The 24,061-nt window shown below is 41.3% G+C and overlaps 1 protein-coding gene across 1 annotated transcript; it reads right to left on the reverse strand.

The window, feature by feature from the left end:
• Window positions 1-16,319: 16,319 nt before the first annotated feature.
• LOC308414209 (large ribosomal subunit protein uL23-like) lies at window positions 16,320-18,421 on the reverse strand (the record flags this gene model as incomplete). Its single annotated transcript, XM_080909408.1, has 2 exons — window positions 16,320-16,634; window positions 18,260-18,421. 2 exons carry the CDS (start codon window positions 18,419-18,421, stop codon window positions 16,320-16,322), a joined length of 477 nt encoding a protein of 158 aa, XP_080765534.1.
• Between the last annotated feature and the right edge of the window lie 5,640 nt (window positions 18,422-24,061).

A 24,061-nucleotide genomic window follows, 5' to 3' on the forward strand; every position in this document is an offset into this window, starting at 1 on the left:
ACCCCTGTCCCCGCATTCTGAGGTGGGCACGTGAGTCTGTTCTTACACAAGCAGACAGCCCTGAGAGATTCCTAGGAGAGCCTCCCATAGCCGACACAGAGCAGCTTGGGTTGGAGTTTGCTCCCGGCTCTCCCTCTACTCATCCTTGTTGTCTTAAATGCCATGCCCAGTGCTCAGAAAGGTGAAGCTTTCTGATACCCTCATTTTATATCATACGTATTTTATGTATTTTTATTACAGCAATATCCTTATTTTAATGCGTTGTATCTCTTAATATTCTTATATTAGAAAGATGAGATAGAAAATGACATCATGGGGACATTATATGACATAATATGACATTATTCAGCAATCACATCTCTTCAAATTATATTTAACAAGTCCCTTTAACAATCATTACAATTTTCCTTTTGTTAATTTGAAAATTAGACAGACTTTCTTTCTAAAAGTGGAAGAGAAGCTCCAGCTCAATAATATGTACATATCAGCAATCTATCAAAACACACATGTAGCCAAGTTCAAGAATCCTCCTTAGAGTGATCACAGCTTTGAACCAGTTTGGAGCTGAGGTCCGTCACACACCGGGAAGCAGGACATGTAAAGTCAATCCCTTTTAATTGGGGGTTTGGGTAGTTCATCCCGACTTCATGCATTGAGGCATTCTTTGTAGAAGTTAATGAGATTGACTTTCACGAAACGGAACGTGAAAGGTGAGGCTTCCTGGGACTTCCAACCTCAATCTTTGTCTCCAAAATAGATCTGTCTGGCTTTGAGTAGGAAGGTAGGGCAGTCTCCCCAGCACCTCTCCTGTGGACCGCACACACTAGCACACCATAGAATAGATGTGCTTCGAAGTTCCTGATTTGTCCCATACACTGTCTTATCAGCTTTAGCATCTAACACTAGTGAGGGTCTTGCTGTCAATTCAGGGAGCCGTTTGAACTAAATATTCACTGATTCTCTACTAAGTCTGATTTCAAATTTGCAGGCCAGTTCATTCAATAGCAAGCATCCATTGCCTTTTTAAAATCAGGGTTAAATTTGCACACAAGTAACCTGATTATAAAGATACATTTCGGCGGCATCAAACATGTCCACACTGCTTTACGATGGACAGTTTCTTACGTTCTGAGAGAGTTCTGTCATCCTAACAGAAAGCCCTGTACCAATTAAGTAGCCGCTTGCCATTCTCCATTTCTGATAACTGGGAGAACCACTAATCTGTTTCCTATCCATTTGGATTTTTGGGCCCTTTTGGAATCTCATCTAAGTGGGGACATACAGTGTGAGCTTTTGTATCAAACTTCCCGACTTAGTATAATGGGGTGATGTTGTTTTCATCATAACACGGGTCACTGTTTAATTTGTTTTTAGAATTTCATTTTTATTTCACGTGTATACGTGTTTTGCCTGTATGTGTGCCTGTATCTATGGAGACCAGAAGACACCATCAGATTCTCTGGAACTGGAGTTAAGTATGGTTGTGGGAATTAAACATATGCCTTCTAGAGCAAAAGGTCCTCTAGACTGGTATCTTAGTTAGAGTCCCTGCTGCTCTGATGAAACACCATGTTCGAAGCAAGTGGGGCGGAAAGGGTCTTTGTGGCAAACACAGTTCCTCATCAAAGGAAGTCAGGGCAGAAACTCAAACAGGGCAGGAACCTGGAGGCAGGAGCTGAGGCAGAGGCTGCGGAGGAGTGCTGCTTTCTGGCTTGTTCCCCATGACTTCCTCAGCCTGCCTTTTTTAAATAGAACCCAGGGCCACCAGCTCAGGGATTGCACCACCCATACTGGGCTGGGCCCTCCCACAACAATCACTAACCAAGAAAATGCTGTACACGTTTACCTACAGCCTGATCATATTGACTCATTGTCTTAATTGAGGTTCCCTCCTCTCAGATGACTGTAGCTTGTGTCAAGTTAGCATTCAACTAACTATCCAGTACAGCTGCTGAGCCACCTCTCCCTCCCCTTTGTATAAAGTTCATTTACCAGTATTAGTCCTATTTTGAGTAAGTAAATTCACTTCTCAAGACTATTGTAAACAAATACCATCACGTGGTCCCCTGGAAGAGCAATCAGTGCTCTTAACTGCTGAGCCCCACGTTATTTCTTTTTATGGCACATAATAGTTCATTGCCTTCAAATGCTACACTTTGCTAACCCACTATAGCGCCCCCTTGGGGTAAAGGCATCCATAGACATCCACGTGAACACATCTGGTTTCCTACCAGTCTTAAATTCTTTCAGCAATGTTTCCAAGAATGGAATTGTTGAATCATAAAGTAATTTAAGTTGAGCTTTTTGAGAAAAATCTATGCTGTACTGTTTACAACATCAACTGCACTATTTTACACACATAAGCAACACATGGGGGTTCCCACTTGTTTATGTACTAGTTTTATTAAGAACGAGAACCATCATCATCTTGGGTATATCAGTGGAGTCTTGGCTTGTGTTTCCTCAGTGGTTGATGATAGTAAGCATCTTTTCGTGTATTTATGGACCATTTGTGTATCTTCCTTTAGAAATATCTGTTCAGCTTCTTTGCTCATTCTTTAGAGTTTGGTTGTTTAGACTGTTTCTGTTCGATTCTCTATGTATTCTCAGACTCAAGGCCCTTGTTGGAGGCAGCTTTGCAGGCCTGTTATACCTTCACAGTTTCCTGATAATGTCTTCTGGTATATAAACGCTTTACATTTGGAGGAAGTCCAATGTAGCTATTTTTGCTCTCGTTCATACATTTGGTAGCATCTAAGAATGCACTGCCAAATTCAAGGTCATGAAAGTTAGTCACGGCTTCCTTCTAAGATTTTATAACATCAAATATTTTTATACAGTTGGCACAGCATGGTAGACTTAGAAAAGTAAACAGGGAGCTGAAAAAATGGCTTATAGTTTGTGCCCAGATCTGGCCACCAAAGCTCAATCCCTGGTCCAAGAAGAGGCACCCCTGAAAATTGTGTTGCACGTGCGCAACTGCACAAGAACACACACACACACATGCATACACGCATGTGTGCACAAACATACACACACATATATACACAGAGAGTAAATAAACAAAAACAATAAGTAATAACTTATTAAAAGAAGAGTGAAAAGGGATACCATTTATGTACCAACATTCTCCAGAGCTCATCTGATAGCAAACCCTTTTTTTGTTTTTAGTAGTTTATAATTAGAAGCTGGTCCTGGCTTCTGCTTCCCAGACATCACGTTGCCCTCTTAGCATCTAATTAGTGGAAATGATTAGCTGGTGAAGTAAGTGAGAAAAAGACAGAATAATAAGGCCAGCAGAGCTCAGAAGGCCGGCAGGTGTCTAGATCCCAAGCGTCTCCCCGAAGGCCTGCAGTACTTACCAACCATTACAGTGCCCGAAATGATTGAAATTCTTTCCTTGTCCCTTAGATCGTGTTAAACGCCTCCCATATTAAATACCTGATCCTTGGGTGACATTATTAGGATATCGTAGAGCCTTTAAGAGGTGGGATCTAACGGGCCTTTTCTGTCTGTATAAATGCTCCTTCGCAGGGAATTGTGGGACTGTGGCTACCACTCTTCCAAAATTTTGCTTCCTGTCTTCGATGTGAATGTTTTTTCTCTGTCCAATGTTTCTACCAGGAACTGCCATTTTACCTTGAACCCTAAAATAATGGGGCTAACTGGTTCAGGACCAGGACCTCTGAAACTTGAGCCAGCCCTTTCTCTTCATTGGTTGATTTTTTTCAGATAGCTTTCAAGAACAGAGAGTGAATGCATTGCCACATTAATGGGTTCCATTTCTTCTGTGAAGTGACTATTCTTCATAGGCGGCATCTTTATTAGTAAGTTGTAAGATAAAACTTTGAAATAAGCTGTAGGACCTCCCAAAATTCTGTCCAATAAAAAAAAAGCCAGGATTTGGGAATACAGAGATTCAGTTGTCTTTAATATCTGATGAACCTCTTAAGGTTTCAAAGGTTGTCTGAGCCAACTCCCAAACATAAGCATTTTCTCAATAGTCTCTTCATGAGTTGAAAGAATAGTTTCTTTCTTACTTCTTACCAAACTGTTAGCGTTTAGTTGATGCGAGACATGTAAGCACAAGGACCTAAGCTGTATCCTTAGCACTCGTGTGAAAATGTCTGTGCAAGAGTGACTGGGAAGACAGAGGCAGGCAGATCCCTTTCTGGTCAGCTAGTCAAGCCAAAATGGTTAGTTCCAGATCTACAGGAGATCTTGTCTTAAAACAAGGAGGATAGAAACTGTGGAACGACACCTAAGGTCATATACTAGTGTCTCTCTCTCTCTCTCTCTCTCTCTCTCTCTCTCTCTCTCTCTCTCTCTTCCTCCCTCCCTCCCTCCCTCCTTTCCTCCCCCCTCTGTCTTTTCTCTCAGAGGCATACACACACTCACAGAGGCACATGCACACTCATGATTAAAAAACAAACAAACAAAAAAACCAATCGAGACCCTAGAGGAAAGCAGGCCCCAAGTATGTACTGCCGTTTCAGCAGGGCATCTACGCAACAGCAGCAACACACAGACTGGTTCCCGCTGTCACACAGAAAACTTGCTTTCACTGTGAGAGCCATGTACTCCCGTTAATGGTGGCTAGCAAAAGAGCTAATGAATGAGTCATTCGTAATATCACGGGTACTTAGGATAAAGCTCGGATGTGGAGGTTTCTCCTAATGTTGGAAAGGATTCTATTAAGCAGATACAAACACATCGGGCATGAGGGTGTAGTTGAGAAACTGAAATTCAGTAACCATTTCGAGTAACAGTGTGTAGCAGCGTTTCTACAACGTGTTACTGTAGCTGATCTGATGCATTCAACCAATAACATTGTCTCCAATGTCTATATGTCAATAACAATGTCTATAACCATTGGTTATGGTCTATAACCAATAACAGCTGTCTATGGCTGGTCACAAATGCCTCTCTTAGTCACCTGACATTGCAAGCCACCAACGTCATTTGGAAAACTACTTAATAGGCAGCTTCTACAGGGTCATCTTCTCCCAGTTTCCCTCTTCATTCAACTGTTTGGATTCCGAGTTTATCTATAAATTACTCCCTTATGACTCTGCCTCGCCCAAGCCTCTTGCCGGGTGAGCCTGGCCATTCTGGTGTTTTTGTGTGCTCCCCCACTCCTAAACCACGTCTCCTGAAACCTTCACCTGGCAGTTCATTTCCTGTCTGGCACTAAATGTGTCTCACTGGTGACATTCCTGGACACAACCCTCTCTAGTCCTTTCCGCTCCTGCAACACTTTGTAGGTGATCATAACAGAAAGAGTTAGATGTAATTACTGGCTATTTTTACAAAATCAAGTGTGACTTGTCCCTGCTCTATTCTAGGTATATTCCAACTGCATAATTGACGGTGCTCTTTGGTGGGAGGCTGGATACAGCTAATATTAGCGTTCTCTCTTACCCACCTTTATGTGACAGGTCAGTTGTCACAGCAGGCATTTGACAGTGCCAGTGAATTAGGCTAAAATCTTTTGAGAGCTGCGGCGACTTTCTTAATTGTGCTAAGAGACAGCAGCGGCTCCATTTGGAGTGCGGCTATAAATGGTTTAACATGAGTCACTGCTGTGGTGCCGTCTTGCTCTGCTTTTAGTGCGGAAAGCAAACGTTCCCTGACCTCATCCCCAGATTCTGCTACATCCTCTTTGGAGCTTTAGGTAATTATTGCTCTATTTCATGAAACTCCTCAGTATCAGAACTTAGTCAGGTACCCAGTGGTAAAGGGGTTTGTGTTAGCTAGTCTTTAGTTGCTGAAAATATGTACTTAAAAATGAAAATCTCTTCCAGTGCTCAGTAGGCAGAGGCAGGCGAATCTCTGAGTTTAAGGCCAATTTGCTTTACATAGCAAGCTTTAGGCCAGGCAGGCCTAAATAATACATCACATATTATATATATACATATACATATATATGTATATATATACACATATACTACAAATACACTATACATGATGTTATATGTTATTTGCTACATGTTATATGTTATGCATTGTGTGTTATGTGTTATGTTATATGTTATGTGTTATATGCTATATGCTATATGTTATGCATTGTGTGTTATGTGTTATGTTATATGTTATGTGTTATATGCTATATGTTATATGTTATGCATTGTGTGTTATGTGTTATGTTATATGTTATGTGTTATATGCTATATGCTATATGTTATGTGTTATGTTATGTGTTATATGATATATGCTATATGTTATGTGTTGTGTATTATGTGTTATATGTTATATGCTATATGTTATGTGTTGTGTATTATGTGTTATATGTTATATGCTATATGTTATGTGTTATGTTATGTGTTATATGACATATGCTATGTGTTGTGTGTTATATGTTATGTTATATTTTTATATTATATATTATATATAATTATATCTATATTATATAATATAGATATTATAAGAATATCTATATTCTTAAAGCAGGGTTGGTAACTCAAGCTTGTAATTCCATCTACTTGGGAGTCTGGAAGACAGATTGAAATTCTGAGGCAAAACTGGACTAAACCCTGTCTCAAATGACCACTAAAATGTTCATCCTTCGCCTTCTCTAATTGCAGGTCTTTGATACCATGAAAGGATTTTGTGAAAAGAAATCCTGTGTGGGAGAGTTGTAGGGAAGACTCTCATTTTAATTCTATTTGGACACATGAAAATGACTTACAATTGAGATAAGCCCCATGCGTGTATATGTATATATGTATATATGTGTATGTGTGTATGTATATATGTGTATATGTGTGTATGTGTGCATGTGTGCATGTGATATGTGTATATGTGTATATGTGTGCATGTGTATATGTGTATATGTGTATATGTGTATATGTGTATATGTGTATATGTGTATATGTGCATATGTGTATATGTGTATATATGTATATATGTATATGTGTATATGTGTGTATGTGTATATGTATATATGTGTATATGTGTATATGTGTATATGTGTATATGTGTATATGTGTATATGTGTATATGTGTATATGTGTGCATGTGTATATGTGTATATGTGTATATGTGTATATGTGTATATGTGTATATGTGCATATGTGTATATGTGTATATGTGTATATGTGTATATGTGTATATATGTATATGTGTATATGTGCATATGTGTATATATGTATGTGTGTATATGTGTATATGTGCATATGTGTATATGTGTATATGTGTATATGTGTATATGTGTATATGTGTATATATGTATATATGTATATGTGTATATGTGTATATGTGTATATGTGTATATGTATATATGTGTATATGTGTATATATGTATATATGTATATATGTATATGTGTATATGTGCATATGTGTATATGTGTATATGTGCATATGTGTATATGTGTATATGTGTATATGTGTATATATGTATATATGTATATATGTATATGTGTATATGTGTATATGTGTATATGTGTATATGTGTATATGTGCATATGTGTATATGTGTATATGTATATATGGATGTTTTTATTTGCCCTGGTTCTCTTAAAATAGCAGAACAAACACTGGGGAGGTTTCCTGAAAACTGTATGTGGGAAGCCCGCATTATTGCATGATCTTCTTGGCACACATGACGAGGCAGAGTGAGGAGAAGTAGCATCAGAGCAAGCGTGTGTGAACGCCATTTTACCCAGTTCACGGGGCTGCAGCACCCCGCCATTACAAATGTTCCGTGAAGGTATAAAACTCTTCAGTTGGCTCATATGTAAGAATACGTGCGGGGTATAAAACCTCGAAATGTAAAGCACAAGAAAGTTGTCAGTGGTAATAGATCATTTCCAAGTCCTGTAAAAATTTCTCACATAGAGAAATATGTCAGCAAGGCTTATGAAGCGCTTGATACATATGAAGAACTTAATTTGTGTAGAATGTCCCAGAAAATAGACAGCCTAAAGGAAAGTAGATCTCTTGATTACCACTTTCTAATTCCACTTTTGGGGATAAACATTAGGGAATTATAATGACATGTTTTGTTAGGCAATAGTAGATGAGTAATATGTTCTGTCAAATCAAAAGTAAAATTATTAAATCAAATCAGATAATACATTTTTGTTTTGAACCATGATGGACCCATGAGGGGGGAATATACACATTCTACATTTTGATAATTTTGAAGTCGATTTTATGTCTTTTTAATTTTTTATGTGTGTTTTCTTTAAAAACTATTCCGTACTTTTAAAAGAGTTCACTATTTCAATCAGTTTATAGGATATCATATGTTATTTCTTTTAGTTACTGACATAGTATCTGAAAATATATAATGACAAGTATAATCATATCAAAATATCACACATTGCCAAAACTTTAAATTTTATGTCATTATCATCAAGTGCTTATAACCAATGATACATTTCTCTCAAAAATTAGTTTTCTTGCTTATATTGGTATAACCTTTATTTTATCATAATTTGTACTTTACCACTCATATCAAAGGATGCAATAAAGGTGTAAGTTGGCTCTCTGCTCCTCCCTGTTCCAGAGGCAGCTGCCACATCTTCTCCTGCAGTGCCAGCCTCATCAGATAGAGAAGATGGTGAAGGTTGGTGTGAACCAATTTGACCATATTGGGCACTTAGTTATCAGGGCTGCCTTCTTCTGTGCACTTGGCAAAGTGGAGATTGTTGACATCAACAGCCCCTTCATTGACCTCAACTACATGGCCTACATGGTCCAGTATGGCTCTACCCGTTGCAAATTCAATGGCACAGTCAAGGCTGAGAATGGGAAGCTTCTCATCAACGGGAAGTCCTTCACCATCTTCCAGGAGCAAGATCCCGCTTACATCAAATGGGGTGATGCTGGTGCTGAGTATGTTGTGAAGTCTACTGGTGTCTTCACCACCACTGAGAAGGTTGGGGTCCAGTTGAAGGGTGGAGCCAAAAGGGTCATCATCGCTACCCTTTCTGCTGATGGCCCCTTGTTTGTGATGGGTGTGAACCATGAGAAATATGACAATTCCTCAAGATTGTCAGCAATGCATCCTGCACCACCACTGCTTAGTGTCCCTAGCTAAGGTCATCCATGACACCATGGAAGGGCTCATGACCACAGTTCATGCCATCACTGCCACTCAGAAGACTGTGGATGGCCCCTCTGGAAAGCTATGGTGTGATGGCCTTGGGGCAGCCCAGTACATCATCCCTGCATCCACTGGTGCTGGCAAGGCTATAGGCAAGGTCATCCCAGTGCTGAATGGGAAACTCACTGGCATGGCCTTCCATGTTCCTACCCACAATGCATCTGTTGTGGATCTGACAGCCTGGAGAAACCTGCCAAGTATGATGACATGAAGAAGGTGGTGAAGCAGGAAGATGAGGACCCACTAAACGGCATCCTGGGCTACACTGAGGTTGTCTCCTGCGACTTCAACAGCAACTCCCACTCTTCCACCTTTGATGCTGGGGCTGGCATTGCTCTCAATGACAACTTTGTGAAGCTCATTTCCTGGTATGACAATGAATATGGCTACAGTGGTGGACCTCAAGGCCTACATGGCCAATAAGGAGTAAGAAACCCTGGACCACCCACCCCCCAGCAAGGACACTGAGAGAGAGAGAGAGAGAGAGAGAGAGAGAGAGAGAGAGAGAGAGAGAGAGAGAGAATGAGAGAGAGGCCCTCTGTTGCTGAGGAGTTCCATTCCAACTCAACCATCAGCACTGAGCATCCCTCACAGTTTCAATCCTAGACCCCCATAATAACAGAAGGGGCCTACAGAGCTCTCCCTACTCTCTTGAATACCACCAATAAAGTTTACTGAATACCCTCAAACACTGTGAGCTGCCTTTAACAAGATCATCAGGACCAATTCTTTTATCAGATAAGATGCAATGTATTTTCCTAGTAAATCTATCCACATAACATTAAAAATACTTTCCCCAGTGACCGTGAAGTTAAAGGCGCAGACTTGTCTTCCATGTGGAAGGATAAATAATTGAAAATAAATGGTCTCTGAAGGATAGGTTGAATAAAATTTCTGATATTGTTAGAAGACTAGAGAATGACTCTGAGAGAAAATGATTAGACAAAATTAAACCTAGAAATCATAAAAAAGCTCATAGTGGAGCCTCAGCTACACACAGAGAAGTTATGCGGAGACAGCCCAGAGGGTAGGACAAACTCAATGCAGACTTAGAACAAGTAAGATAGAATACAAACAGAATCGGAACTTTGCACGAGGAGATTTTCCACAGTTGGGTCCACACGTAGTACTAGTGTTTAAGGTAGAACTTTGCCAGATGACTTGGCAGTAAATTGGGTGTAACAATCTGCTAAAAGTTGACTTTAATAAAGCAAGAAGAATCAAGCTGTGGCCAGTAACCAAGACGGTATCCCGGCCACTATGGACAACTTACATTTTGCAGCATCCTTACTACAGAACAGTGTTATCCTGACCCCCAAGTGATGACCTGCCTCACTATAAAGGCACAGCAATGTGGTCCAAGGAAATAGCAACATGGCAACGATATGGGGGAGGGGCTCCTAAGCCCCAGAATTACAGGGAAATCCTGGGGGTTCTCTGGTAGTTTTTGTTCCAGGTTTTTGTTTTGTTTTGTTTTGTTCTGTTCTGTTTTGTTTTTAGCGAGAGCCATTTGGGGATTTGCGATGTTCTTACTAGACTCCGAATCACATTGTGCGTAGTGATTTGAAAATGATTCGGGTCAAGATTTTAAAATTGCTCATAGAAAACTAATGAGTAAGTGGAACAGAAGGCAGATTGTTTACATCCATTTTCTTCCAATGGCATTTCCCTTACATGAGTAGGTCAGCAGCACGTGTGACTAAAATATACCTGTTTTTCCATCACCACCAACGCTTCCCTGCAGGCAAAGGCTTGTGTTACACTCTAGATCTGAAGTTCAAGGACAAGTTTCTGGCTGCCTCTGGTTGAAGTCATTTGTAACATCTTTTGTTTGGAATGAGATAAAACTGAGAATACTTTTCTGAGAGCATTTACCCCCTAGGAGGCAATTCTACCACAAAATAAGATTTGTCTTGTTCTGTTTTTGATATGGTCAGGATTTTTTTTTTCTTTTTTGTTTTTAAAACAAAGATGCTAACTGGCTCCAGCGCTTCCTGGATGTAGTAAAGATGATTTTTGGGTTGTGAAAAAATATTTAGAGGTTTTTAGAAATGAGTTGATGGGTGGTGGGATTATCATTTCTGAATGACACACAGCGCTGTCTCAGAAGAAAAAGGAGTGGCCCTGTAACTGAGGTAATAAGTTGAGGATTTCCTAAGCGTTCATGTGGTGCTGCAGTCGTAGGCAGAATTTGACATTTGCCGAGTCTGCAGGGAGCAGGTAGGCTGGAGTATCATGACGGCTATGGTTGGTGCACTGAGAAGGAGACAACCGTATTAAAATATGGCCGCACATGGTCCTGCTTTGTTGCCATGTTCCAGACTTGATTTCACAACATTTCTTCCACGACTTCCCATCATAAGATTAATAACCACCCATCTTACGTTAAAAAAGTTATCTAGTTTTATGTACACTTGATACAGCTATGGCTTTCTGAAAAGGGAGAACTTTATTTTAGGAAATGTGTTCAGGAAACTGGGTTGGAAGCAAACAAGCCTGTAGGGCATTTTCGTATTGGGCCCAGCCCATTGTGGGCGGTGGCATCCCTAGGCTGGTGGTCCTGGGATCTTTAAGAAAGCAGGCTGAGCAAGCCATGAGGAGCAAGCCAGAAAGCAGCATCCCTCCATGGCCTCTGCATCAGCTCCTGCCTCCAGGTTCTTGCCCTGTTTGGGTTCCTGTCTCTACTTCCTTTTGATGATAAACAGTGATGCGTTTTCCTTCCCAGGTTGCTCTGGTCACAGCAATGTTGTCATAGCTATAAAAACCCTAACTAGGACACAGTAATGCTGAAACGCCCGCATCTTCAATGGAAAGTAAGTGAGAACTCACATTTCCTCTCCTTCATCCTTGTGTCCCGAACACAGACACACCTGTACCTAAGATGTTCGAGATTTAAGCAGTCCCTGAGGATGCCCCAACCCCGCCCCATGGCATGTCTTGGCTGCTCATCTGCAAATGACTCTGGTCCTCTGAAACAGACCTGGTTAGATACCCTCTTTTCTCCACTCTACATATTTTGAGCGCCTTGTGTTGGCAGCTTCTAAAGATGATAAATTTCTTATTTGTTACTTAGGCAATTTGTTTAAAAAAAAGAAGCAGCCATTCTTCATGCTGAGTGTACAGCTTCTGCTCTCCTTTATGTAATAAGTTGAGAATTTCTTAAGTGTGTATGATACAGGTAGAAGTATAGGCATGATTTTAGGTAGAATAGATAAGCAAGTGGAGGCTGGAGAGATGGCTCAGAGGTTAAAAGCACCAACTGCTCTTCCAGTGGTCCTGAGTTCAAATCCCAGCAACCACATGGTGGCTCACAACCATCTGTAATGGGATCTGATGCCCTCTTCTGGTGTGTCTAAGGATAGATACAGTGTACTCATATACATAAAAGAAATAAATCTTTTTTAGAAAAAGATAATCAAATGGATTTTTTTCCCTTGAAAACTGTATCAAGCAACATACAAACTGGTCATGATTTTTTTTCTTCTGAGATGGCACACGGTCCTGTGTCATAGGCCATGTTCACACAGAAATCTCACTTAGTACTCAAGCCATTCACTTATGTAAAGCTTCAAGTCTTTCCACATTCTCAAGTCACCTTCCCTGTCTACAACACCACCAGAGTGTATGGGTGACTCCCCCACCCAGTCAAAAGGAACCGGTACTCTCCATCTAATGGGACTCCAGCGATAACCACTGAGCTTACTGTAAGATACCTGGTGTTAGTTTGTATTGTGTTTTAATGGGGAATCATCACATGGTTAGACAGAAGCTCTCTCACCAACGTAAGAAATCGCTACTTCTTTCATTTCCCCCCCCCCTTCAAACTCCTTAAATTGTCTGAAGTTCTGCTTCTGCAAATAGCTAAAGTCGCATTTAAAAAAAAAAACCAAATGGTGATTCATTCATTCCCTCAGCCGGAGTCGCTTTCAGCCTCAGGCTCAGGATGGCAGCAGCGTGAGGTTAATTGTGGAATCACAGGCTGTTGGAGGACTGCGAGCCTCACCGCACGTCTCCCTGGACGGGAGGGGGGGGGAGGGGCACTGGCTGCACACCCGGAAGAGCAGCTGAAAGCCAGGGTTGATGTTTCATAGTTAAGTGTTCTGAGCAAACTTTGAGACGGTTTAGGCTGCGTGGATCAGGAGGCAACAGTCTCCATTTTGGTGAAGACCCGGCATAAACAGTTGTTCCTGTCCACTGGTTACCATGGTCAGCATCCACCCTTGAGAAAAAGGTAAATTACCAAACATCTGCAGTGTCCAACCAGCATCCCAGCAACAGCAGCGGAGTGCGGTAATTAAGGTGATTAGGTCCATGGACTCTTAAGTTTAAATTCCAGCTTTACCACCCGCTGGCTGTGTGACCTTGAAACGTTGTTTCTCTCTCTGATTCTGTCTCCTCTACGGTTATATAAGGATCGACAGTCACAGCTGACATCTAGGGAGGGCACAGCACGGAGCGTGCACAGAGTTTTGTTGACTTGTTTTCCATTTAGCAAATTAGGTGTTAGAAGAAAGGAGACTCATACATGCGAAAAGATGGGCAGAGGGGATAAAAGAATGAACCGGACACAGGACAATGCATATAGGGACAGTCACAGAAGTGGACTTGCTGCTTGGCAGTCTAAAAATGCTTTACAGGTATAACGGTTTTAGGCATTGTGAAAACTCTGTGGAGAAGGCGCTCCCTTAGCATACCCATTATAGAGAGCAGGAAACAAAGGCCCAGAGCTACCCGTTAATAAATGGTAGAAGTAAAGCAATAAGAATGAAATCTGCCTTTAGTATCTGCACAGCAAACTCGTTCTATTCTGGGGGTTTCACGTGCTTTAATCCATCTAAACACTACTTCTAGCCCCCTATAAAGTAGAAATGGAAGCCATCTTCCTTCTATACGGGAAAGACATTAGGTAGCGTGCCTGCGATCATGCGGCTACCCAGTGCTAGCTGGCACAGTTCCCGCCAACTCTAGCTTCAGATCACAGCTGGTTTTGGTGTTTCTTGCTTCAGGCAGAGGGTCTTCAGTGGGAAATGGTGTGTAAAGCCCTCGCCTGATGCAGGAGCACACTCGTAGTACCGATAGTCGCATCACTGTATCCTTTGATTACCTGTGAGCTGGATTAGCAATTGCAGTTTGGTGGAAATAACAGTAACATAGCCCTCTGTTCGGACCATCACACCCACGCTTTCATGGGTCCCGAGATGTGGGGCCTTCTTCCTTTCATGCCTCCTTTTTTCCTTTATTCTCACATTTAGCTGTAATATAGCAGATTAAAACACACACGCACACACACTCACACACACATACACACACACTCACACATACACACTCACACACATACATATACACATACACATACGCACACAGATATACATACATACACATACACAGATACACATATACACACATATACACAGATACACACTCACACACACATACACACACACTCACACATACACACTCACACACATACATATACACATACATACTCACACATACATACACACATACACACACATACACAGATATATATTCACACACATACACACACTCATACACACAATCACACACACATACACACACACATACACACACACATACACATACACACACACATACACACACAGACAGACAGAGACAAAGACAGACACAGAGACAGATGGAAGGAGAAAGGGACAGATAACCTTTGCTGATTTTTTTGACTGGTCTTTAAACTTCAGCCAAGGTTCATCTGTTTTAGCTAAGGATGTGCTAGGACAGATGAACATCACAATCCTGAAAGACACCCAAGCATTTGTAATAAATATTAGCAGATCATTTTATACCTCAAATATTCTAATAACCCATGCTTCATGCCAACTACTTTTGAAAAATATGCCTATTAGTTTACAGAGTCCTCAAAGAAGGAACATGAAATGAGCAATATTCCTCTGCCCATTTTATAGATGTGGAAACTGAGATCCAAGACCAGTTTATTAGTGGCAGAGCTGTGACTTGAACCCAGCACAGCTCTAGAATTCATGATCATAGTGTTCCTCTCACGTTGGTATTAACTTTAACACTCACCCCATATTTCTAGTTGCTCTATGCCATACGGATGAAGGAAACAAAATTAAATATATGATTTTAATGTACACAGTAGGCTTCATTTCTCTTCTTTTTCTTTTTTTCAGACAGGCTCTAGGCCGATCTTGAGTTCTGTATCCTTTTGCCTTAACCTTCAGAGGAGTGCTGGAATTACAGCTGAAGTTGCTTCATCCATCCATCCATCCGTTCATTCATTCATTCAGTAAGTCAGTCATTCATTTTGGCTTCCTTCTTCCACACTTCTTTCTGGGGCTGGAGAGAAATGGCTCAGCAGTTAAGAGCACCAACTGCTCTTCCAGAGGTTCTGAGTTCAATTCCCAGCAACCACATGGTGGCTCACAACCATCTGTAATGGGATACGATGCCCTCTGAAGACAGCTACAATGTGCTCATATACATAAAATAAATAAACCTTAAAAAAAGAGAATACTTTCCACTGGTCTCCATTAAACTTCACTATGATATTTCACTGAGATTATTTCAATCTGTTATTAAAATGAAGGTTTTGAGAATACCAACGTTCTGGACCTATTCTTCTGATGGGAATATATATAGAAAGACGTGTCTTGCCGTTCGCAGACAAGCCCTGTCAAATTGTGTCCTCCTTGGCCTCTTATGATGCTTAGGAGGGAGACATTTTTACATATGTTACCAAACATTAACAACTTTTTAAACCTCATTTGAGATACTAAGAGATTCACCTTTGCTTATTTATTGAAAATTGTTTTTACACTTTATTATATGTTTATAAACAAAGCATCTTCTAATTTATAGTTGTTACAGACCCTTCTATCTCAGTACAGATATGCAGTTTATTGTGTTTTTGGAAGGGGCAGGGACAAGTTTAACACACCTCACTTAATAGCAGTAGTCAGTAGTCATGGTCCACTAATCCCATCTGCTTCTGTTGAGAACTCTGGTCCACAGGGCCCTGTCCTCAGCCTCCTGTAAGACTTTCCTAGGCTTTTACAGAACCATGCATTTTGCTTGTTCACTCATTGTGGTCCTGGATGGACTAGAACTCGTCCTATACAATTAGCACTTACATTCCATTTCAAATCTTTAGTGGTTCTCTTCTAATATGACCTACACAGTTTACATTTCCAATGGTGGTAAACCTGTCCGTTTAGACGGTCCTAATTTTGCAAGCAAACTCCAAAGCATTATAATCAACCTTGCCTCCCTCTTGCCATTTGACTTTGATTATTTCAGCATCATAGAGTTTCTTCGCTGCCTGTTTGATCTGGAGCTTACCGGCCTTGACATGCAGAATGAACACAAGTGTGTTCTCTTCAGTCTTCTTCATGGTGACCCAGTGGTCGGGGGGGGGGGTGGACTTGCTGATGCCATAGAGGTCCAGCTTCTTTCTCTTGGGAGTGGTTTTGTACGAATATTTGGGCCAGCTTGTAGAATTAGGGCCTAGTGGATACCTCACTAGTATCTGTAGTAACCGAATGAGCAAATTAACGGATTTAGTGTCACCATGGGGGTTCTCAATGAATTTGAAGCATGAACAACTAAATAAAGCCTTTGAAGTGTTTCAGCATTTTCCCTCTAATGGAAACTGGGCTATGCCGTGAGCACAACTGTGAAGATAAAGAAATGATGTCAGTAACAAGAGCCAGGGCGCAGGACAGGCCAGCAAGGCAAGCATGTGATTTGCATGCTTATTCTATATGTATTAACAAAACACCCGGATGAAGAAAAGGGAGAGGAGGGAAGGGAGGAGGAGGGGAAGGGGAAGATAAGAAGGGAAGAAGAGGGAGAGAGGAGGAATGGAAGAAGAGGAGAGAAAGAGGAAGAGGGGGAGAGGAGGAGGGAAGGGGAGAGGAGAAGGGGGAAAGGAGAGGGAGGAGGAGGAGGAGGAGGAGGAGGAGGAGGAGGAGGAGGAGGAGGAGGAGGAGGAGGAGGGCAGCACAGAATAGAGGGAGACTGAAAAGTAAACACAAGGAAGGGGAAATTCTCTGCGTTCTCTTGTCTTCTCCTCCTCTCGTGATCAAACAAAGCCTCAGCAGTGGATGGGAAGAGAGAGAGAGCAGGGGCATCACGGACGACTATAATTCTGCACATGATTGTGGTAACGGTAAAACCATCCCCGTGGTTTCCTGGGCATTTCCTTACTATTTCTGTCATCTCAGGAAAATCGGGAGCTAATATGCTCAAAAAACAGCCATGCACGCCAAAAAATAGACAACTGTCCTTTTCTCACAAAAACTAAAACACAAAGATTCCCAAGGTTCATTTAGTGAAAAGCCAGGACGGAAACCTCAGTGGCTAGAGGCTAATTCTTTCACCTTCATCTCCCCTTTGGAAGAATTACATTAAACTCTGACCCAAATCAGAACGATTTCTTCTGAAATAGGTGTTATTTTGAAACCTTACTGCCTATTATGACAGTACAGAAATTTAAAAAACAAGTAAGACAGATAAAGGCTTTTTAATTTTATTAACATTAAGTATTAATTTTACTATCATTGTGTGTGAGTGTGTGTGTGTGTGAGAGAGAGAGAGAGAGAAAGTTCAGAGCTTTTCTACACCCACCCCCTCGCTCTGAAATAATGAGACGGAGACATGACACATTTATTAATAGCTTTTTATAATAAGCTGGAAAGGGTTCACCTGTATTCTAACCCAACTTTGCTGCCTCATGGAGACTCCCTGACGACTCCCTGATGCAGTCTTCTTCTTCATCCTCACCAGAGACCCCCTCATTGGGATTTGAGGTCCCGCCTCCTCTCCTGCCCAGCTATTGGCTGATCAGATCTTTGCTAGCCAATCAGAGGTGATGAAAAACAATTTTTACACAGCACGGAGGCAGGATGTGTTTGCCGAGCCAAGAGTTGTTTCCTCCCCTTTGTGTGATCACCCCTATGTGGGAGAGCATCCTGTTCACTCTCAGGAAGAGCTGTCATCTTACCACACTCACTAATTCCCGGAGCACACTTTAGACACCAGTTTGAACCTCTCAGGTTCATTCGCATCTTTTTACCTACTTTGGGTTTCTAGGCTCGTGTCTATGCGTTCTCCATAGCAGATTGCTGGAATCTGCTGACTGAAATGAGCTACCCAAACTTCCCTGCTGAAGTTGAGAGATTCGTCAGCATCTTGAGCATGCTGTGAAGAAGTGATGTGAAGGACTCTCATCACGAGCCCATCTTCACCATCATCATCACCCTTATCACCATCGTCATCCCTATTAATCACCATGGTCACCGTCACCACCACCATCATCTGACTTCATTTATGCAATCGTCACTGCACCCATTAACTCCAGAATATTCCCCTCACAGACACAGAAGGGGCCGAAGTTAAACAAGATCAGTCCTCTGAGTAGAAGAGTTTGACCTACAAGTACACAATCGTTTTTCCTTTTGAAGTTAAATTCATGCATCCATTTAGAAAAGACAAGTTAGACTTTTGGCGATGTGAAATGATGTTTCACCAATTTACCCAACAGGATGTATGTGAAATGTTTACAACATTTATGCTAACAACAACAAAAAACAAAACAAAACAAACAAAACAAAAAACAAAAAAAAAAACAAAAAAAACTCTAAAATCCAAAGGGGGAGGAATTCAACAGGTGGGTAAGTCATATCTTTGTAGTTGGTTTTATATAAATATGTTAGAGTGAAGATATTACCTGATTTATTGGGTTTATTGGTGGGATCGTTTACTAACGTGAGTCCAGGAAATATTCAATGGTTTGGAAGCCATGACGGTAAACAGTATGTGAGTATAAAGGAGATCTAAACATTTCCGTACTTTCGAAGAGTTTCTAACACTGTGGAAAAGGCAGAACCAATCAAACATATCCTCTAAGAACGACTTTTCCTGTGATTTGAGGAGGAGCTCCAATGGTTATTTGTGTACTTACTGCCCATTGGATCTGTTCTGTAGGAAGGAGCCCCTCCTCCTCTGCTGAGCATCCCCCTCCTCACCTCCGCTTTGGCACGTGTCTCTGCTGAAGTTAATTTTGTTAACAGGCTTCTTCCTTTCACTTAGCATTGTTAGAAGTACGTTCGCTTAGGAGAGAAAAAAAAAGAAGTGTTTATACGAGTGACATCATACGGATATCATATATGACGTGAATTTATAAACAAAGAGGATGGTGCCGTAGTTAGCAAATGGCTTTATCGTTTTCTTTTGTGGTGAGGAAATGTGGGATCGGAAGTAGGATTCCTAAATACTTCTGATCAATCATGTATACATTTAAAAAATGAAAATGCCATCCAGTTGTAAATCCACGAAGCACAGTTGCACAGCCAAGTCTTGTTTTATTAGCTACATGTTGGAGGCTCACATGTCAAGTCATAATATTTTAGTAAAATGCACAATGGCCGATTGCTATTCATAAGATAGTCGTTTACAAATTATTGAGTCTGCCATATTTTCACGTCTCTACAACTAATTGTAAACAATTCATCCTCTTGTAAGAGCCCTTCCAGTTGTCAGAATCAGAAAGCAGCTAGGAGGTCAAAGGGCAGTTAGAACAGAGGAAACAGGACGGCTTACACCATGTGAGGAAAAACACTTAAGTGATTTGCCCACTTATGGACTTCACAGTATATTTTATTATTGAATAAAGATCACCTAAAATGTGAGGTTTTTAATTTGACATCAGTGAAAACCAAGTAATAGCTGTATTAGTCAGGGTTTCTATTCCTGCACAAACATGAGGACCAAGAAGTAAGTTGGGGAGGAAAGGGTTTATTCAGCTTACACTTCCACATTGCTGTTCATCACCAGAGGAAGTCAGTAGTGGAACTCAAGCAGGTCAGGAAGCAGGAGCTGATGCAGAGGACATGGAGGGATGTCACTTACTGGCTTGCTTCCCCTGGCTTGCTCAGCCTGCTTTCTTATAGAACCAGGTCTACCAGCCCAGGGATGGCTCCACCCACAATGGGCTGGGCCAGGGACGGCTCCACCCATAATGGGCTGGGCCAGGGATGGCTCCACCCACAACGGGCGGGGCCCTCCCCCTTGATCACTAATTGAGAAAATGCCTTACAGCTGGATCTCAAACAGCCATTTCCTCAACTGAGGCTCCTTTCTCTGTGATGACTCCAGCTTGTGTCAAGTTGACACAAAACCAGTCACTGTGATAGTTAACTTTCTTTTGCTGACAGTAGACTGAATGGTATGGTTTCCCAATGTCTGATAGTGGTGTTGGTGGGCCGGATACTTCACCTCCTTGCTACAGGTCAGGTGGTCAAAACCAAGCACGACTTGCTGTGGTCACAAAAGAGGTTCTCTCACAGGGGAGGAGACTAGCTCAGACGTGGACTGGCCGTTCTTATTTTTTTCCAAGCTATTTTAAAACCATGAAAAGATGACTGTTAAAGTGAATACCATGGACAGTAAAGGGTAGATCAAGATGGAAATGGAACCTCTGTATGTGTGTGTGTGTGTGTGTGTGTGTGTGTGATTTATATAATATATGCATGGATTATGTATGTATGAAGATACATGTATTCTGTATCAACCCATTTTGAAACTTTTTCTTCTTCTGTACTTTCTAGTTACACCAGGCAATGAGTGGCTTTATGTGTGTCGATTTTTCCTTTAGCATTACTGAAAGCATTAAAAGATTCTTTTCTATGGGAATCAAGAGAAGCCCTGAGACGCCATAGAACTTTGTGGTTTGGTACTCTATCCCCCCTCTGGACTAAAATATTAGTCTCAGTTGCACACAGCTCAGGAATCGAGTCTATTTACCCATTGCTTACATGTGAGGCGCATATTTGTCATCATTCTTATGGACTTGCTTACAGATGAGCTCATTTCCTTGGGGGCATCATGATCTTCTGGGATTTCCAAACCTTGGTGTTGTTTCTCAAAGGAAAATGATGTTGTTGAGCTGTGAGCTTCAACTTCGTTAGAGTCCACCGATTTCCACACTCACTGGTGGTGTGTTTTTTTTAAGTCTTAAAATCCTTTACAAGAACAAATATATATGCTTTAAAAGTGAAAAGGCAGTGAAGGCAATGGCTGTTCCTCATAATGTGGACTCCTCACCATGTAGATTAGCTGATTATCCATCAGTGATGTACAGGAAGCATTTTGTTCAGGGTGTATGTACTTGTACTGGTGATGATGTAGTATATGAAAGCTCCTAGCTACATACAGCTAATAAATACTTAAAAGGGACTAGTATAATGGAGGAACCTAATTTTGAATGTTTAACTTTGTGTAATATAGTAAGGAATGAATAGAAATTTAAATTTAGCTCTTTGTGGTTATTGTAGCTATGACTAGAGCTATTGTGTCAGACAACACAGCCGTATGTTAATCTCAGACTATTATGAGTTTAAATAGAATAATTAGCAAGACAGAAAAACCCAATAGCCTGATAAATGACCTTTTGTTATTGTTGAGATAAGGACTAAGAACAAAGAGAAGGTCCCTGTATTACTGAGATAAGTAGTCCAAGGTGGCTTTGAACTCACTTTCTTCCTGCCTTTGCCTCTGGAGTGTTGGGATTGAAGGTTGCAGTCACCACGCCTGGCTATCAGTAATATTGTAATGTGACCTAAAAGGCAGTTCTTTTGTGCCTCTTGGATTTTGATGTCTAAACTTCTCAGTGCAAATTAGAAGACAGATTTGCCTTAGTTTCCATCTTCATTAGTATCATACAAGATAACCTGAAACTTTTGTATTCATTTTGTTTCTCTGTTTCATACCATTTTCTTCTTGGTTATAAAGATCTAATGGGGTGGGGATGGGGTGGAAAGATGGCTCAGCAGTCAAGAGCACTCCGTCCAGTTCTGGTTCCTAGCACCCACGTGGAGGTTTACAACTATCCTTAACTCCAGTTCCAGGGGCATCTGATGCTCTGCTCTGACCTTCTCAGGCAGCAGGTATATGCACGGTGTACAAATACCAGGCAGGTAACACATTCATACACATAAAATAAATAAACCTGAAATTAAAAATAATCCATCTGGAAAATCTCCCTAGTTTGGATGTCTGTAGTTAGATATGACCTCTGTGTACTCTTGCTAACATATATAGGTACCTCTCTGGCTGTACAAGCTCTGATGAGTTTTATACCAGATTCGAGCTTTCTGGTAGGCATGCATTTTTGTACATGCTGTTCTTTACAGTTCCTGATATGTGCTTAGTGAATAAACAGCACATTTCAAACATATCAACTAATGATCATATTTGACTTCTATGTTTGAATAGAAGAGAATCTTACCAATCTTGTGGAGGCCTTGTATAAGAGAAAAACGGAAACTCTTGAATTTCAATGTCAGAATGACTGACATAGGGCTGGTTTTCTCAATATATACTAGGTAAATAAAAAAAAAAATACAGCTTATACACAAACTTATTTTCCCCCTTTTGGCACAGAGATGAACTGAAGTACAGTAACGACCGATAAACCGGGTTCTTCTTGCTTCTCTCGGCCAGCCCTTCCCCTTGTGGGAAACGAAAGGGATCTTTTCTATCTCCCTTTCAGTTTAGTGTTATATGACGCTAATCAGGGAGATAGTGCGGTAATTAGGAATGCAGTACCATCAGGACAGGCTGATAGGAAGCTCTGCGTCTCCTTTCATCAGATCTCGGATGCGGTTTCTTGAATTTCATGGGTGTCTGGCAGAGTAAAAGACACGAAGGAAAGTAGCTGGATCAGGCACCATCTAGATAAGACTAATTTGATCCTCGCAGGCAGAAGGAGACATGTGAAGCTGCAGCTGGTCACACAGTAGAAGACGAGTCCTCCAGCCCTGGTCTCTTTTACGCTGCTAATAACATGTTCTAGCGAGTTAGAAACAAAGCAGGTTTAGTTTTTACTTGCCTGGCCCAAGGTAAAGGGGGGCCATATCTAGTGAATGGCTTCTTGCTGGCAAAGTGACAAAGGTCCAGACTGTCACCTGGAAAGAGGCGCACAGTACTCGAGACCTAGACAAAGCAGTAGACTCACTCCTGAGATAATCCACTTATCAACTCATGCATCAACCCATTAGTCAAATGAGCAGGTCGGTCCATTCTCCAGGGCAACTGTAATAACCTTGTACAGACTCCACCTGTTGTTGGCTTGTAACAGGAATTAAGTTGCAACACTAATTTCCGAGGAGACAGGCCATAGCACGCTGTCTGTCGATGAAAGCCACATTTCCGTGGGATGCTTGGGTTGCAGGTCCACTCTCAACTTTGCTCAAACCTTCTATGATTGTTTTCCATATGCTTCAATGCAAACAAATGGCATCCTTTCCTTGGTTGCAAAGCTGGTCCCAAATTGATCTTTAGCATCACGTGTCAGGCTTATGTTGATGACTTCTTTGTGAATTAGAGGCTTATCTCTCACACCCCTGAGTGGTGCTGGTTTGGTACATTTTTTTCTTTGCCACAAATCTTCCTTGGGAGGAAAGTTCAGTAGTTCCCGTATTTTGATTAGTTATTTCTGTATTCCAGTTGGTGTCTGTGGGACAGCATAAGCCACTCAGAGTCATTAATCTTTCCTAATGAAGAATCAACTTCACTCCAAATATCTAGTGGATATTATACTTACTGGTTGGTTAGGGCATAGAGACACACTGTTTATCATCCTGAGTGAGGTAACCCAGTCACAAAAGAACACTCATGGTACACACTCACAGATAAGCAGATACCAGCTCCCAAAGCTCAGAACACCCAAGAAACAAGTTACAGACCTTATGAAGCTCAAAAAGAAGGAAGGCCAGAAGGTGGATGTCTTAGTCCTCAGAAGAGAGAACAAAACACTCATGGGAGGAAATAAAGGGACAAATATGGGACAGGGATTGGAGAAAAGATCATCCAGAGACTGCCTCACCTGGGGATCCACCCCACATGCAGCCACCAAACCCAAGCACTATTGCTGATGCCAAGTAGTGCTTACTG

The sequence above is a fragment of the Micromys minutus genome (genome assembly GCF_963924665.1).
Source record: "Micromys minutus genome assembly, chromosome: 33".
Taxonomy (NCBI): Eukaryota; Metazoa; Chordata; class Mammalia; order Rodentia; family Muridae; genus Micromys; species Micromys minutus.